This window comes from Prinia subflava, chromosome 5, assembly GCF_021018805.1.
Source record: "Prinia subflava isolate CZ2003 ecotype Zambia chromosome 5, Cam_Psub_1.2, whole genome shotgun sequence".
Taxonomy (NCBI): Eukaryota; Metazoa; Chordata; class Aves; order Passeriformes; family Cisticolidae; genus Prinia; species Prinia subflava.
The window spans coordinates 29010732-29026527 of NC_086251.1; the positions used below are offsets into that span (position 1 = coordinate 29010732).

Genomic DNA, 15796 nt, shown 5'->3' on the forward strand with positions numbered 1-15796 from the left:
AGACATGCTTGACAGTTGTTTGTCTTTGTTCTGTTCTAGATTGCTGGAACCCTGACCCACACTCACGACCTTCCTTTGCCACTATCCTAGACCATCTTACTGCCATAGAAGAGTCTGGGTTTTTTGAAATGCCCAAAGATTCCTTCCACTCCCTGCAGGAAGACTGGAAACAGGAGATCCAAGAGATGTTTGATCAGCTCAGAGCCAAAGAAAAGGTAAGTAGAGAGCTGTGCTCCCTGATTGTGCTCTCTGATTGTAATTTCCCCATTTCATAGTTCAAACGGGGATCACTGTTTTGTGCATCCCAGAGCTAATTTTGTCTGTGCTTTACTGGAGCTTGTATTAAGTCCCTGAATCAATGACAGGTTATGATGCACACAAGGGTAGAATCATGAGAAAAATAAATGGCCACATCCTGAGCTGCTACTCTTTCTAATATTGTAGTGAGCTTCCATTATACTCTGTGCAAATTGCTGTGATGAGTTGATTGTTTATTGCATTTGATAACTGTTTCACTATTAGCATCTTAATTGAGAAACCCAATGAAAACTATTAACAAGAGATGTAGGAGGAGTAGTTTCAGCATATGTATTCTAGTTAACATTGCAGCTTTGGTTCTGCTGGGTTTGTGCTTTCAAGGTTTTGAGCACAACCAAAATGCATAGACTATAATAAACATGAGTGCTACCAGGGGAAGGGTCCAGTTATAACTGCTATAACTGAAATCCTTCTGGGTATATAGCTGGAAACAAAAATGCTAGCAGGAATAAGAGGAATGGTGACCATCAGCCTCAAAGGGAAGATGTGAAAAAGCTGAAGATTTTTCAAGCATGCTTGCAGAAAGCACAGCTTGCTGCATCTAATTTAAGATCCTTAGAGAGACTCTTTAGTTGTTGGTAAGAAAAAATGTAGCAGAACCAAAATCACTAGTGTTATAATATATTTGTAAGTTCACAATCTGTTGCCTGAAAGTAAACTCATAATAAGCAGCTGGTTTGATTTGGGCTCAGAGGTTGGATTTAGGAGACAGAGAGAAAGAAAAGAAGACTTTGGGTTAGAGGAAAGAAGTCAGCTTCTACAGGAATACTTAAAATATTTCTGTTCACTTATTTTAATAGCTTTTGGGAAATATAAATTAACTGATAGGCGTTTCCTTGCTACTGTTGTCCCATGGCATAACTGTGTTGGAACAATCTTTGAAAACCAGAAACTTCAACAGACAAACAACTAAACAGTACTAACTACACTGCCCTCAGGTTCAGTATTGTATTCCTCTTTAGCAATGGGGAATTATTTTTATATGCTGTTCACTTATTGAGTAAAATGTATCAAAGCTCCCAAGTGATGAGTCAGGTAATGATGCCATTATTAAAAACATCTTTACTAAAATCTATCCAATTATCTATCTCATGTTTAATTTGATTTTTTCAGTTTTTTTCTTCTGCACTGGAATTGGCCATCTGGAGAGAATTATTCTAAGTGCTGAATTCTTTTGTCCTTGTGGTGAGAGGAGAGGAGCGCAGTGGGATTTGGGGATTTCAAGGGCAGTTTCAGTTAATTCGTTTTGTCAGCAAGGGATAGGTTGAAAGGTTTGCCTTATGTGCCTTTGCCAGGACCATGTTGAGATGGCTTTTGAATATCCTTGAGGAGAGAGAGAGTCCACAACCTCTTTGGGCAACCTGTGCTAGTGCTCAGTAATGCAGTAAAAAAGTGTTCAGAGAGTGTCCCCTGTGTTTCAGTGTGTGTGTGTTGCCTATTGTTCTGTCACTGGGCACTACTGAAGAGAGCCTGGCTTTATGTTTTTCCACCCTGCCCTCAGGTTTTTATATACACTGGTAAGATCCCCCTTCACCCCTCCCAAGTCTTCTCTGTGCTAGGATGCACAGTCCCATTTGTCTCAGCCCTTTCTCATAGGAGAGATGCTCCAGTCTCTTAATCACCTTCATGGCCCTTCATTGGACTCTCTCCGGTCTGTCCATGTCTGCCTTGTACTGGAGAGCCTACAATTTGACACAGGATTTCAGGTGTGGCCTCACAAGTGGTTATGTCTAAATTGAAGTACTGCTATGAGGGGCCTTGAACGGCAAGCATTGAAGTCCTTGAGGATTGTTTTTGGCTCTCAGCTGAGCCTTCAACCAGCGGTTTTTGCAGTTCTGTGAGCACAAGCCATTGAAGCTGTGCCCTCAGAACTGGTACTGTTAGTCTTAACCCACAGGCTGCAGGGTAGCCTTTTGTTTCTACTTTCTTACCTCCCTGCAGGAGCTGCGCACATGGGAAGAGGAGCTGACTCGTGCTGCTGTTGAACAGAAGAACCATGAGGAGCTGCTACGAAGGCGGGAACAGGAACTGGCAGAACGCGAGATTGACATCCTGGAAAGGGAGCTCAACATCATCATCCACCAGCTGTGTCAGGAGAAGCCTCGTGTCAAGAAACGCATGGGGAAGTTCAAGAGGAGCCGGCTCAAGTTAAAGGATGGCAATCATATCAGCTTGCCTTCCGGTGGGTGATGTGTTAGGCTGTGCCAGGTGAAATGGGAGCAGCCTGTAGGTTTGATAGTTCCTTATTACTGACACACATTAGAAAGGATTTGATGTACTTTGGGAAAAACATGCCTCTTTGGGATCAATAAACTAAATTTAATGCTCTTGTGGCTAGCATTGCCCGAAGTTCCAAGAAGAAGGCCAGAAGTAATTTGAAATGTTACATGTTTGTTAGCCATTGGCTGTATATGGCTTATTGTAAAATTGTGGTGTTGCAGTTTAACATGTTGGTATTCAAAAGAATCTGTTTGTTAAAGGATGTACATAGAAGATGATGGAGGTTTGTGCTCAGAGAATATTTTACATAATGGTGCAGGAGAAACTATAATCCACTGGATTTTTTTGGTGTAGGAGTCTAAAAGTTACCAAAAATACATTGGTAGCTGTGAGACTAAAGTCCTAGATTGCTAGTGCATATGTCAACTCCTATTAACACAGAAACAACTTCTGGAAGAAATGTTAAATACTAGTAAAGTGTTGGCAAAGTCACTCTTAAGAGTGAAGATGACGATGTTCAGAAATACTTAATCCTTAGCATTTCTACTGCAGATTCTTTATGGAGATTTAAATTTGTCAAAAAACCAAAAGTGTGGGGTTTGTAAATCACCCAGTGCTCATCGTTACATCAGGGATGATGACTTGCATTGTATTCTTTGTTTTCTGGGAGACATTGGCCGTTGAGAAGAGAAATTATGATAAAATGGGTATGTTACCTCTGCCTTTCTTTAGGTCTGCGAACACCTATTTTTGGTGGTGCTTAAGAAACTTAGAGGTAAGGTGCAAGGATTTATATAGGGATATAATTTGCCATGTCACTCGACACAAGGTGTATGTGTGTGTTTCACACACACACTAAGATACATTTTCAGGGTGTGAATTCCCATCTTCATTCTGAGTTCTCAGTGTGTACAATGGGCAAATAGCAATTAGCCATAAAACTTCATTTCTACATAGATCCTGTAAGTTGCACTCTTTGGAAATTGCCATAAATTATTGTTTATTTTTTTCTTATATTAAAAAAAGGATTTTAACTGTGTCTTTCTGCTTTTATTTTTCTTTTCTTTTGCTAAACAGATTTTCAGCATAAATTCACTGTGCAGGCTTCTCCAACGATGGACAAAAGGAAAAGCTTGATCAGTAGCTGCTCCAGCCCTCCTGCAAGTCCTACCATTATTCCCAGACTCAGGGCCATACAGTGTAAGGAGCTCAATGTAGTATTGAATTTGGGAAATGTCTAGTCTGTCAGCGTGGTAAGATGCCAAGATCCCATATCTAAGACAGGACTGTTGAAGAAGTGCCTACAATGTTTGCCTTGTGCCCTGCATGTATGCATTTAGAGAGAAAAATGGAGTGTCTTGGTGATGCAGGGAGTATTGCCTCCTTCGGGGCTAAAACCATGCTTACCCAGGTTCTTGAAATACTGCTGTTTCTATGGAAAATATATTCCTTAGGTGTACAAGTTAATTTAAAAAAATAGTAATTTGCAGAGTAGATCTGTAAACATTGCTGTAGTGTATTAAGTTACTGTTTCAAGGAAATAAGAACAAGGGCACTTGTCATGCAAATAGTGTTGCCAGAATAATGCAGAATTAGGCAGACATGCATGTCTTAGAATTATGAAAGTCATGTTAACTGATGTATAGTGTTTGTGTTGGATATCACCACACTTGTGTGTTTGGTTTCAAACTGGTGATTCTATAGAGAAACCAGTGATGGAATAAAGCTGGAGAGGCTACCTGTACTTGCAAGGATTAGGGAATGCTGAATTTGGCATTTGGTTGTCAGATTTGTGTTGATAAATGGTCAGAATTATGGGAAAATCACTTTTGTCACTATTCCTGTTCTGGCCTGTGTTTTATTCTTTATGTTGCCGTGGAACCAATTCTTTTAATTTGTATATCTGTTTTTCCTTCCCATTTTCCACTGTTCTTTCCACTTGTGAAGTGACACCTGCTGAAAGCAGTAAAACATGGGGACGAAGCTCAGTCCTTCCAAAGGAGGAAGGGGAGGAAGAAGAGAAGAGAGGCCAGAAGAAAAAGGGACGCACTTGGGGACCAAGCTCACTTTGTCACAAGGAGCTAGGTGCAGGAGAAGAGGGGTAAGAGAGGGGCTGGAGGAAGACTCGTTTCCATGTTCTAAAACTGGTCATGAGCTGGCTCACAGGAGATTTGGCTATCTGCTTGCAAACACCTTTCTACTTCCAAACTTCTTTCCTGTACCAGAGATGTTAAAGATTCAGAACAGTTTACAGACTTGCATTCAGTTAATTTGCTGGCAACTGATATTTCACTGTCTGATACTACGTTGTTAGGTATGTTTGTAAGCTGTCAAACTTCTTAGCTGTGCAAAACTCTCTGTAGTAGGTTTTCTATGTTTTCTGTAGTTTCATAAATCTGAAACTGCTTCTCTCTTACACTTCTCATATATTCTTTTTCTTATCTTAAATGCCAGTATATAAAAAGTATCTGATAAAGCCAAGCAAATCTCTCGAGTCTTTTGAAAAGGGCATGTACTTTGAGTGAATCAATCCTGAAAGTGATTTTTGCAGAAATACAGGTTGTATCTCTGTTTCTATAGGTTATTGTTCTATGACTTTTTTTTCCCTTTGAGTGTCTGAATTATTTATATCAGGACTCCAATGAATCATTGCTGGAATGCTACTTTAAGCATAGGGCTTTTTTTGCCTTCTAAAAGATTTGAATGCTTGGTAATTTTTAATGGAGTTTGAGCATTTCCCCTTGATAAATTGATGGTTTGACTCTTGCCATGTTTTTTAGCAGGGAGAATAAAACAGTTATAATCTTCATTTTTACTGTTGTGTGTTCAGGTGTGAAATGCCTGAAAAATTGATGTTTCGTAGTGCATTAGTATTGTAGCCCCCTGCAAGAGAGCCAAAATCTATTAAAATATGTTCTCTCTCTAAGATACTCAAGACATGTTGGCAGGACAATATGGAGGAAGCTTCTTTGACTGCTGCCTGGGCTTTACCTATTACATAAATGAAGGATAAGATATCATTCTAAGGAATTAAAACAGGTGTTAAACTTTACAATCAGTAATTATGTCAAAGGGTGGGAGATCACTGAAGCTGGAAAAAAACACTTCTACCTTGAAATCACATTCTTAGAATTCACCTCTTCCATTTTCTGTTCATTACTGTGCAATCTGAAGCACTGATTGCTTTTGGGCACAGACAGCTGCAACGGAGTTGCCTGCAAACTGTGGTTACTCATAAAACTGCCCTGTTCTCTCTACAGCTGAGATGTTCTGTAGTACTCAGAATCTCTCCTAGGGAGACTTGATATGGAGATCACATTTTGCAGAGTGTCTGGAACAGGAGAGCGTTGCTGACAGGGCAGAATGGCTGACATACAATGAACCACTCCTTGCTGAGATCATGCCAGACTGCAGACTTTAATTTAAAGGGGGCAGAGTTGCAGTAAATATTGGTGACTCAAAAGATAGTTCTTGCTATTTTTTAGTATTTTTAAATTCTTATTTTACAGGATAAGGAGATAAAACTTCATTGAATATTTAAGGTTGGGAAAGACCTTTAAGATTGAGTCAAACCATTAGCCTAGCCTCTACCATATTCACCAGTAAACTGTCTCCCCAAGTGCCACATCCCCACACCTTTTGAACATTTTCAGGGATGGTGATTCCCACCACTTTCTTGGGCAGCCTATTCCAATGCCCGACCACCGTTTCAGTGAAGAAATTTTTCCTAATACTTAATCTGAACATCTCCTGGTGCAACTTGAGGCCATTTCTCTAGACGTCACTTGCTACTTGGGTGAAGAGGCTGACTCCCACCTGGCTAGACCATCCTTTCAGGGAGGTGTAGACAGTGATTAGGTCTCCCCCAGCCTCCTTTTCTGCAGGCTAAACAACCTAAGCAGCTCTCTCAGCTGCTCTTCCTGTGAGTGACTTTCTAGACCCTTGTCCAGCTCCATTGCCCTTCTCTGAACATGCTCCAGCTCTTGAGTGTCTTCCTTGTAGTGAGGGTCTCAGAACATAGGATTTGAGATGTGGCCTCGCTGGCACTGAGTACAGGAGAAGAATAACTTCCCTGCTAGGATGGCTTTGGCTTTCCTGGGCACACTGCTGGCTCATGTTCAACTGCCTGTTGACCAGCATCCCCAGATCCTTTTCCACCAGCTTTGCAGCCACTCATCCCCATTGATGAGGATGGGTAGCATTGCATGAGGTTGTTGTGACCGAAGTGCAGAACCCAACACTTCACCTTATTGTACCTTATGCAGTTGGCCTTGATTCATCATCATCATGCAGCGTGTCCACATCCCTCTGCAGAGCCTTCCTGGCCTCCAGCAGATCAACACTTCCACCCAACTCAGTGTCACTGCAAACGTACTGAATGTGCCCTCAATCCCCTCATCCAGATCATTGATGAAGATATTAAACGGACTGACCCAAATTCTAAACGGTGGGAATACTGGGGTAAAGTGAAGAGCAAAACTTAGCATAGAAAAGCCCAGTTCAAGTATTCTCCATAATGCTGTTCTGGTAGCAGGAGTGCTGCTGTTACTGCTGCTTATGGGACTTTGTGATCCAGTGAACTTTTATCTTCATAATTTTTATCACTTTCCATGTATTCTTCACAGGAGATAATTGCAAGTTTATTCGAGAATAGCGTTCTGAGAATTACAGTGACCTATAATTAACATCAAGTCAAGGCAGTCATGAAAAGATGATACAGTGATTATTCATACTTCTGTATTTATCCTTGAACATAAAGAATATGCACAGCAGCAGAAGGGTTTTGTGCTGAATTGCAGAGACTGGATGAAGCTTTATGTTGGACTACTTCTGTGGCAGTTCAGTTGTGATCTTACAGTGTATTCTCAAGGATATATTGTGAAGTTTTCAATGTCTTTAAACTTGGCATTAATTAGCAAGTCACAGACTTACTATGGCATGGGTGAGGGTCACCCTGCTTTTCGCACAGGTTACTATTTTTTTTGAAGGTGATAGAGAATGTGACTTAAAATCCTTTATCGGTTATCTCTTAAAATCTTGCAAGCTTAATAGGGCTGAGCCTGGCAACAGACTTCTTTTTATTCACTCCAGTCTTGTATTAATGTCTTAACATTATTACAGAATAGTATTGAGACACCAGACATGCTGTCTCACAGTTTTAGGGAAGTTTTATGCAATCTTCTGAGCAAATAAACCTTGTCATCTTATCGTTCCTAAAAAGAGGTGCCTTTGACTTCCCAGTAGAAAAGGCAACAGAAAAGTGACTCAGTCATAATACAACAAAGTAAGTAACAACCTTCTGGTTAGTTAATCTCAATGGATTACAGGCAAGAAGTCTTTAGGTTCCTGAGTTATGTTGGTGATTGAAATATAGTTTTAGTGCTAATGCTTTCAAATCATTGTCTTTCCTTAGGACAGTAGCAGACAATACTGATATAGTAGGAACATTTTCCAAGTCAGCATGTTTTCAATTGTTTTCTAATTGACACCACTGTCTAATGATAATGATGTGCAGCAATCTTCTGGACAGGTCTTTGAGGTCTGCTTCTAATTTGGGGGGAAAAGAGAAGGAGCAAAAAATAAAAGGGAAGGATGAAAATTTTATAACCTTAAGGCAAATGTAGCAGGCCTTGAAATTATTCTGGTAGCTATTTATCTTCCTGTTCAGATTGAGCTGCACTTTGACAGTAACAGCAAACCTTCAGTCTGTTCTTTGCAAGGGAAGATTGCTCTGGGAAGGAAGATTGCTCAAAAGGAAGCAAACTAAGTTGAGTATGTGTTTTCCCAGCACTGTGGAAATCTCACCTTCCTCAGTAGTTCTCTACCCCTATTGTAAGAGCTTTGAGATTCAATTTTGGAGATGTTCACACTGCTAACATGGTTCATTTTCACTCACCAGCTTTCCTTCTATATGCATCTCTGTTTATAGCATGTATCCTAGCTAGGCATGTTGCACACCTGGGTAATTTAGATCCAACATACTTTATTTGCTGTGTTGTGTTACACAGCTGAGTATACTGTGGAGGGAGTAAATCAGAACAGACTCACACTGAATGGCATGTCTGTTATAAAACCCTGTGGTTTTTTGTCTTGACAAATAGGGTTCAGTGCTGTGCTGCCTGGATTCAAGGTCACAGCAGGGTACTGCATGTGCAGTACTGCAGAGTGGTTAATGGGGATGGACTTGCAATGCAGCTGAGAACTGCACAGGATACTTTTAGTGTGATGTCTATACCACAGTCATCAACCAACTGATCGTGTGCTGGATCAAGTTGAGGTCCTGTGGCCCTGCTATTGCAAGTGTAGCAAGTATAGTTTGGTGACAAATACAGCATCTCTGTTGGGTAGAGAGCAGAGGAAAAACTTACACCAAGGCAAAAAAATACCCCAATATAATAAATTCTTGAAATCCTGGAATGGAAGCTGTCTTAGAAATGCATAATGATTCTGGTGGAAAATAAGAATCATGAGAGGTAACTTAGATATGGATGTATTTCCCTTTCTCTTTAAGGGAATGATGGTAGTGAATTACATGTCTTATCAAAAAACAATGCAAGTTAGTAATGGAGCTAGGAAGAGATCTTTGAGTTTTCTGTTGTTTCAATAACAAGTCGATGCTTTTGTGTGTCCAGTTGAGATCATTCAGACTAGCTGCAGATCTTTTTATTCTTTCCTTGTAATTTCTGCCTAAGTGTGTATGGCTTTTCACCAACACTATGATGTTTCATGTTGGAGTTTGTGGAGAAAGGCACCAGAAATCTTCCAGTTCAGACTATGCTGATAAATGAATAATAAAGCTTTGAATATTAATATATCGGGAAGTTGTGCTGCTAATCAAAGTTGTTGACATATCTGATGTCATGAAACTAGTGCAGGATGATGATAATGAAAACCTGTGAATAGAGATTACTAATGAGTTCAGAGCCTGGAAACATACCTTTAGACACAGGTCTAAGTGGGGGTTTGGGTTGTCCTCTTGGGGTTTTCTCTTTGTATATAAGTAAATGAAACAATGACTTAGTTTATAAGTTTAGTTGCCTTTTTTTCCGTAATCTAGAACTTACGCTTTTAGCTGTACTTCAATACAGTGTTTTCTTTATAAGAAAAATATTGGTGTTTATACAGAGACATGGCTTTGCTGTTACAGTGACTTTAGCTCATTATTTTATTCGTCCTAGTGAGTGATGTTTGAATTTCATTCTTCATTTGTGTTTCACCTGAAAACATTTTTGAGGTGTTTTTCCCTCCCCTTGCTGAGTAGTTTATTTTTTACCTGCCATGGTAAGATTGATTGCAAAAAGATATCAAGATTTTTAAAAGATTATGCCTTGGTGTTTCAAAAGCAAATGTTTTATCTGATTTTGTAGTGGTGCTTTCTATTATTCTGCATTCACAGCTAGTTAGTTATCAGCAGAGGCCTTTTGACGGCCATAGTGTAGCAAATGAGGAATGAACCTTTTTACTTTAGTTTTTGTATTTTAAAGTGCTGTAAAGATGGCACAAAAATTCTTGCTGTGAGAAGACTTCAGATCTATGTAGTTGAGATGGATACACGCGTACCCTAAGTAGATCACTAGAGAATATATAAGGGGGGAATGGAAAGTGGTTGTGAGTGTGGTATATTTTCTCACGTCTTTCTACTATTTTCAGTCTGAAAGCTCTGGTAGAAGGATGCAAGCAGTGGTCATCCAGTGCTCCAAATCTTGGAAAGATCCAGAGAACTGCACCTGCTTTTCCAGGATTCACCAGCTTAGCAGAGATGGGTAAAGGAATTCCCTGGACTTGGTACTCTCATCCCCACTTCCATTCATATTTCAATGAACCTCTTTCTTGACTTTCACCTGGTACCTTAAAGCAATGTTTTCATTTTGTTTGGTATCTGTTTTTCTTTTATTCTTTGTCAAGTATCCACTTTCTCCTTCTGGATTTTCTTCTCATTCACCTCACTGCTTGTGCTTCTCCCTCTGTCAAGCTAATGAGCTTCTGTTAATTTTCCTCTAGCTTCATGCTGTCTCTCAGCTCCTTTCCTGAGTAATGATATTTACATATGCTGCATGTTTACAGCTTCACTTGCAAGGAGCAATCCTTAAAATTTTTCTACCTTTTGCTCCTCACTTACAAACACATAAATTTACTCTAGAAGTTACTGAGGTGTAGGTTGCCTTTGAATTGCCGTTCTGCAATTAATCTCAAGTAGATGAATGCTTCACTAATTTCTTTCACTTTGATAGTGTTTCCAATTCCTTCTCTCAGCCTATCTTCGTTGGAAACAATAGAGTGTATTTGGGAGTTGGTGAATGATGTTTGTGAGGAGAACAGTTGCATCTTCTGAGCAGAAGCTTATTTTGAAGTATATTTGTGAGACAATAAAACTTGCCAGCGAAAATGTTATATTGACACAAAGTCTATTTTCATTTGCTTTCCAGATGATGAGGACAGCGAATGTTTTAACGGAGAGGGCAAAGTGCACCCTTCACCTGTGCACAATCAGTCATACCTCTGCATCCCATTTCAGAAGAATGAAGAGTGGGATGGCCCTTCTAGTGATGCCAATGAGGAGTCCACCCCTGTAAACTCTGCTACCAGCACCCCACAGCTGACACCCACCAACAGCCTCAAACGTAGCAGCTCGCACCACAAGCGATGTGAGGTCGCATTGCTTGGCTGTGGAGCAGTGCTGGCTGCTGCAGGCCTGGGGTTTGATCTGTTAGAAGCAGGGAAGTGTCAGCTGCTGATTGAGGAGGAGCCAGAGATGCCCAAGGAAGAGAAGAAGAAGCGCGACAGCATTTTTCAGCGAGCTGGACGCCCGCGCAGGAGCACTAGTCCACCTTCCCGGAAGATCTTCAAGAAGGATGATCCCCTGTTGTTGCTAGGCGAGCCATCCACGTCCCTCACCCTTCTTTCCCTGTCTTCCATTTCCGAATGTAATTCCACCCGGTCCCTGCTGCGCTCAGACAGTGATGAGATTGTGGTTTATGAGATGCCTGTCAGCCCAGTGACAGTCAAGGCTCCCTTGCCAGCCATTACAAACCCACTGGTCAATGTCCAGATCGAGAGGTTCAAACAAGACCCCAACCAGTCCCTGACTCCCACACACGTGACGGTCTCTTCCCACACCCAGCAAAGCGGACACCGGCGCACACCTTCTGATGGAGCCATCAAAGGGAGTGGACTGGTTATCAATGGGTGCCCAACCAGTGGATGCCCTTCCAGTAGCTGTTTGACTGGAGCACTGGGAGCAGGTAGGTTTTCAGCCATCTTCCTTTTCCCCTTCAGAATAAAGACAGAAGCAGTATAATTACTTGTTGCTTATACGTTAGTTGAGATGACCAGCCCACAAGAATTGCTTGTGGAGGTTATCTTTACACAAATAGCTAACGGAATTATGCAGTAATGGTTTTGGTTCCAGCATCTTCAAATTGCCATAATCTTGAAGATACAGAGTTTGTAAATTCTGAATGGAGGCTTTCTGCTCTGATTATGTTTTTGCATTATATATACAGTGAACTTAAGATCTGTAGGAACTACTTAATAGTGACATCTAACATGTTTTTCCCCTCTTCTCTTATATTGTCTGTTTTGGTTAGGTGTATTAAAAACACCTAGTCCAAGCAGAGATCCCAGTGAGGTCCCTCGCCTGCCAGACCCCAACCTTGTTTTTCCTCCAACCCCGAGACGATGGAATGCACAGCAGGACCCCACACTGGAGAGACCCAAGACATTGGAGTTCCTGCCCCGGCCACGTCCCGCAGCCAGTCGGCAGCGGCTTGATCCCTGGTGGTTTGTGTCACCCAGCAATGCCAAGGGTGAATCTTCTGCCAACAGTTCAAGTACTGATACTCCAAGCAATCTAGACTCTTGTTTTGCTAGTAGCAGCAGCACTGTAGAAGAGAGACCTGGGCTGCCTGCACTGCTTCCTTTCCAGGTGGGTCCTCCTGCAGAGGAGCGGACACTGTTGGACATGGATGCTGAGGGGCAGAGCCAGGACAGCACCATTCCGCTATGCAGAAGTGAACTTAACACACACAAAGCTGCAGCATATGAACTCAAGCAAGAATTCTGGTCTTAATATGAAACCACTGGGGGCAGTGAGCCCCTCTAGATTCAATCCTACTTTTTGCACTGAGAATGCACTTTGGAAACAGATGAGATGGAGGGATGCTACAGAGATCAAATGGTGCTGCCTCGGCTGAAGATGTGTTGTCAGCTGCCTGATTTTTGTCTGCATTTGGGTGAAACTTGGCAACTCTGAGCTGCTGACTTTTGCTGTGGGGTTTTTCTGTAGTCTTCCCTGCCCTCTTGTTGCAGTTTGAATCTGCAATGAGCTAAAATTATCATATCAAAGTCTTTTGTTACTGACCTTGTAGGATTTGGCACTTGCAGTAAGTATATTGGTATCTATCCTGGTATTAATCAGTATTTTCAAATAATATTCAAATATTACACCACAACAGACATCAGCGTTTGATGTTTTCCCAAGGAATCCAGAACAGAAACAAATAAATATCTGGAGACTACCTTCTCTGAAATACATTCAGATCAGTAAACTGGCCTGGGAATCACCATACCCCCACTGAAAGAGCAGAAGTAGCTACCTTAAGACTTGTTTGTCCTCTTTTGCTCACGTGATAGCGTAAGGTGGAACAGATGGCAGGGGAAGGGCATGGCATCTCCACTGGTGGAGGTCTTTGAGAGCAGATGAACCAGACTGTTGGAAACAAGTAGGTGTAGTTGATCCTGGCTTCAGGGTAGGTTGGATGAACTGCAGTGGTCTCTTGAGGTCTCTCTCCCCACTCAGCCCTATTTTTTAATGACCCCGGCTTTCAAGATGAAGGGTTATGGTATAGCTGTTTAGCTTGGTTTTTTGTTTCAGACTTTCATTCCATCAGTCTCTTTTTTCCCCACTCTGTTTCTCGGGCTCATAGTCAATTTGCCTCAGCTTTGGGAGGGGAGTTAGCAGAAACTTTCTTTAAAGATGTGTTGGCTTGCAGAAGTAAGTTATGTGTTTCCAAATCTTTTTCTTTCTATTTTTTTCTCCTTTCTTATGCCTTTTAAGAGTGACCCATGAAACCCAAGACTGTTCTTATGCACACTGGTACTTGTTTAAGGCTGTTTTGAAAATGAGGCTTGTTAGTAGTTGGATTGTGCAAACGGGAATCAGAACATCTGGATTCTGTTTTATTTTGTCACTGACTCACTGTGTGACCCTGGGCAAATAATGTAACCTCTGTGCCTGAATTTCCCCATCTGTAAATAATAGGAATAATACCTACCTCACAAGGGGAGGGATTGGGACATATATAATAGGTACAAAGTCCTTTGAGATCTTTGAGTGAAAGGCACTATAGATATGTAGAACTTTATTCTTGTTCAAATATGTAAAACACTCCTAGATCTGGAGTAAGAACAGACCCCTGTCTGGAAGGAGGAAGTCACACAAATAGGGTGTGCCTATGCTCAGAGTTTTCTGTACAAAGACTTCAAGTGTGTCTGTGCCACTGCAGGTATGTCTTACTGGCTGTAATGAGAGCTTCAATCTTCCCCAAATTTGACATTATATAAAAGGGATGTGGCCTTTATGTGAGTGTAATTGGGTAGTCTGCTTTATTGCAGGGTAAAGCATGTCTGTTCACTGTTTTTGTACAGATCTGTGCTTGTGTTGCTAATCTACTGATACTTGGTTGCAAATGAGTCTTTTGACAGTGCTGCCAGTGCAGTGCTCAGCCTGTTGGGGCAGTCCAGTCCTGCTGTGAAGGCAGTAGAGCCGAATGCTTCCTGCAGCTGTCAGCACAGTGAACGTGTGTGTTTAGATGTTTGTAACCTGATTTTAAAAACCAGCATGTGTGGAGAAGAACTCCTTCGTAAGGCTTTTTAGTTCTGTGTGAGGACTGAAACCAGCATGTTCCCATTAGTCAAGTGCACCTTTTGTTTTCAAGCAGTTACAGTATGTTTTGTTTTGAAAGATCACATATATCTTGTTTAACACATTCCATGGAAAATGCTTAATGGCAGAATTACTTTCTTCTGCCCTCTTTATTAAATGCTCCAGAGCTAGCCTTAATGGTGCTACACTAGATGTTGAAGCTGGAGAGATGACTGTTTAGACAAGGTATTATGATAAGGCAAGGTGGGATTCAGATATTTACAGAAAACTTACATTTCTGACTCTTATGTTTAATTTAGACCTTTAGCATTGTTGATTTCTTAAGCATCCTTTTACTTTCCATTTCTGAAAACACAATCTGTGACCCAGACACTAGCGAAAAGACAAAACTCATCCAGCAGATTGCTAATTTTGATTGTGCTATAAATTCACCTTAACGTAATCTCAGTAAGAGGCTGTGTCAGAGGGATTCAAAAGAAGGACATTAAAATAATCTATTTTTCATAGTGTTCCTTATATTTTAAAAAGTCTGGAACAAAACTGGATCAGCTGTTCTGAAACATAATGTTTTCTCTCCAAAAGGTATCTTTATAAATGTCACAAGCAGTATCATCTGCTCTGCAAAGGCATTACCTGAAATAGCTCCATTTGAACAGAAATCTTTAAAATCCATTTACTTGTGTGAAATGGGAGGCCACCTTTCTTGGTCACATTGATGCAACTCAGGCTGCTAAACTTTCTAATAGCTGGCCAGTTGATTTCACCAAGTGAACTTTTAAGGTTTCTCTCAAGTTCCCAGGAAAGACAAAAGTAAAGGCAAGTTGTTTGGTAACCTCTTTTGCTTAAGAAAATTGAGGATGAAGAATTAACACCCTCCTTGTCCCTCTCCCCCTTCTATATAATCACTGGGTGAAGGTGGTATGTCGCTGAACTTTGAGAAATACTGTGCTCCAAAGAGTATCTTCCTTAATACGAAGTGGACATTGCTACGTCAGATAACTCTGTAGGACAGATGGTAAGAGGATCCAGATCAGGGTTACCAAACTAGGTACTGTTATTACAAAGCTGCCAGACAGACTAGTTAGAAGCATATTGGTTGGTATGTGTTTGTTTTGTGGTTTTTGGTTTGTTTTGTTTTAACCCTTCTTCAATGCAATTATCTTCATTGAATCTAGCATGTGAATTAACCTGAGGCAGTCTTTGAGCATCCACCCGTAACTGTCTTCCAGTGGCCAACCTGAGGTATCAGGCAGGAGAATCAGTTGTGGAAACAACGCTCCTGACTTCAGTAGGGGTGGGGGGGTATTCTCTGGCAGGTAGAGAGAGAGCTCTCAAGACAAAGAGTTGTCAGGAATTTTACCTTATACACTCCAA

The 15796-nt window shown here is 41.1% G+C and overlaps 1 protein-coding gene across 2 annotated transcripts in view; it reads left to right on the top strand.

Annotated features, from left to right (window-relative positions):
• Nucleotides 1-15796, top strand: part of MAP3K9 (mitogen-activated protein kinase kinase kinase 9) — a 61450-nt gene that overhangs the window by 38509 nt on the left and 7145 nt on the right. The window contains exons 5-11 of one of the 2 annotated variants that reach the window (XM_063398698.1): nt 40-215; nt 2260-2500; nt 3616-3738; nt 4486-4639; nt 10189-10301; nt 10965-11780; nt 12126-12920. In XM_063398698.1, coding sequence (XP_063254768.1) covers nt 40-215; nt 2260-2500; nt 3616-3738; nt 4486-4639; nt 10189-10301; nt 10965-11780; nt 12126-12607 — 2105 coding nt within the window. In that variant the 3' untranslated portion in view covers nt 12608-12920. The remainder of the gene's footprint in view (nt 1-39; nt 216-2259; nt 2501-3615; nt 3739-4485; nt 4640-10188; nt 10302-10964; nt 11781-12125; nt 12921-15796) is intronic. The other variant, XM_063398699.1, reaches the window with a different exon arrangement.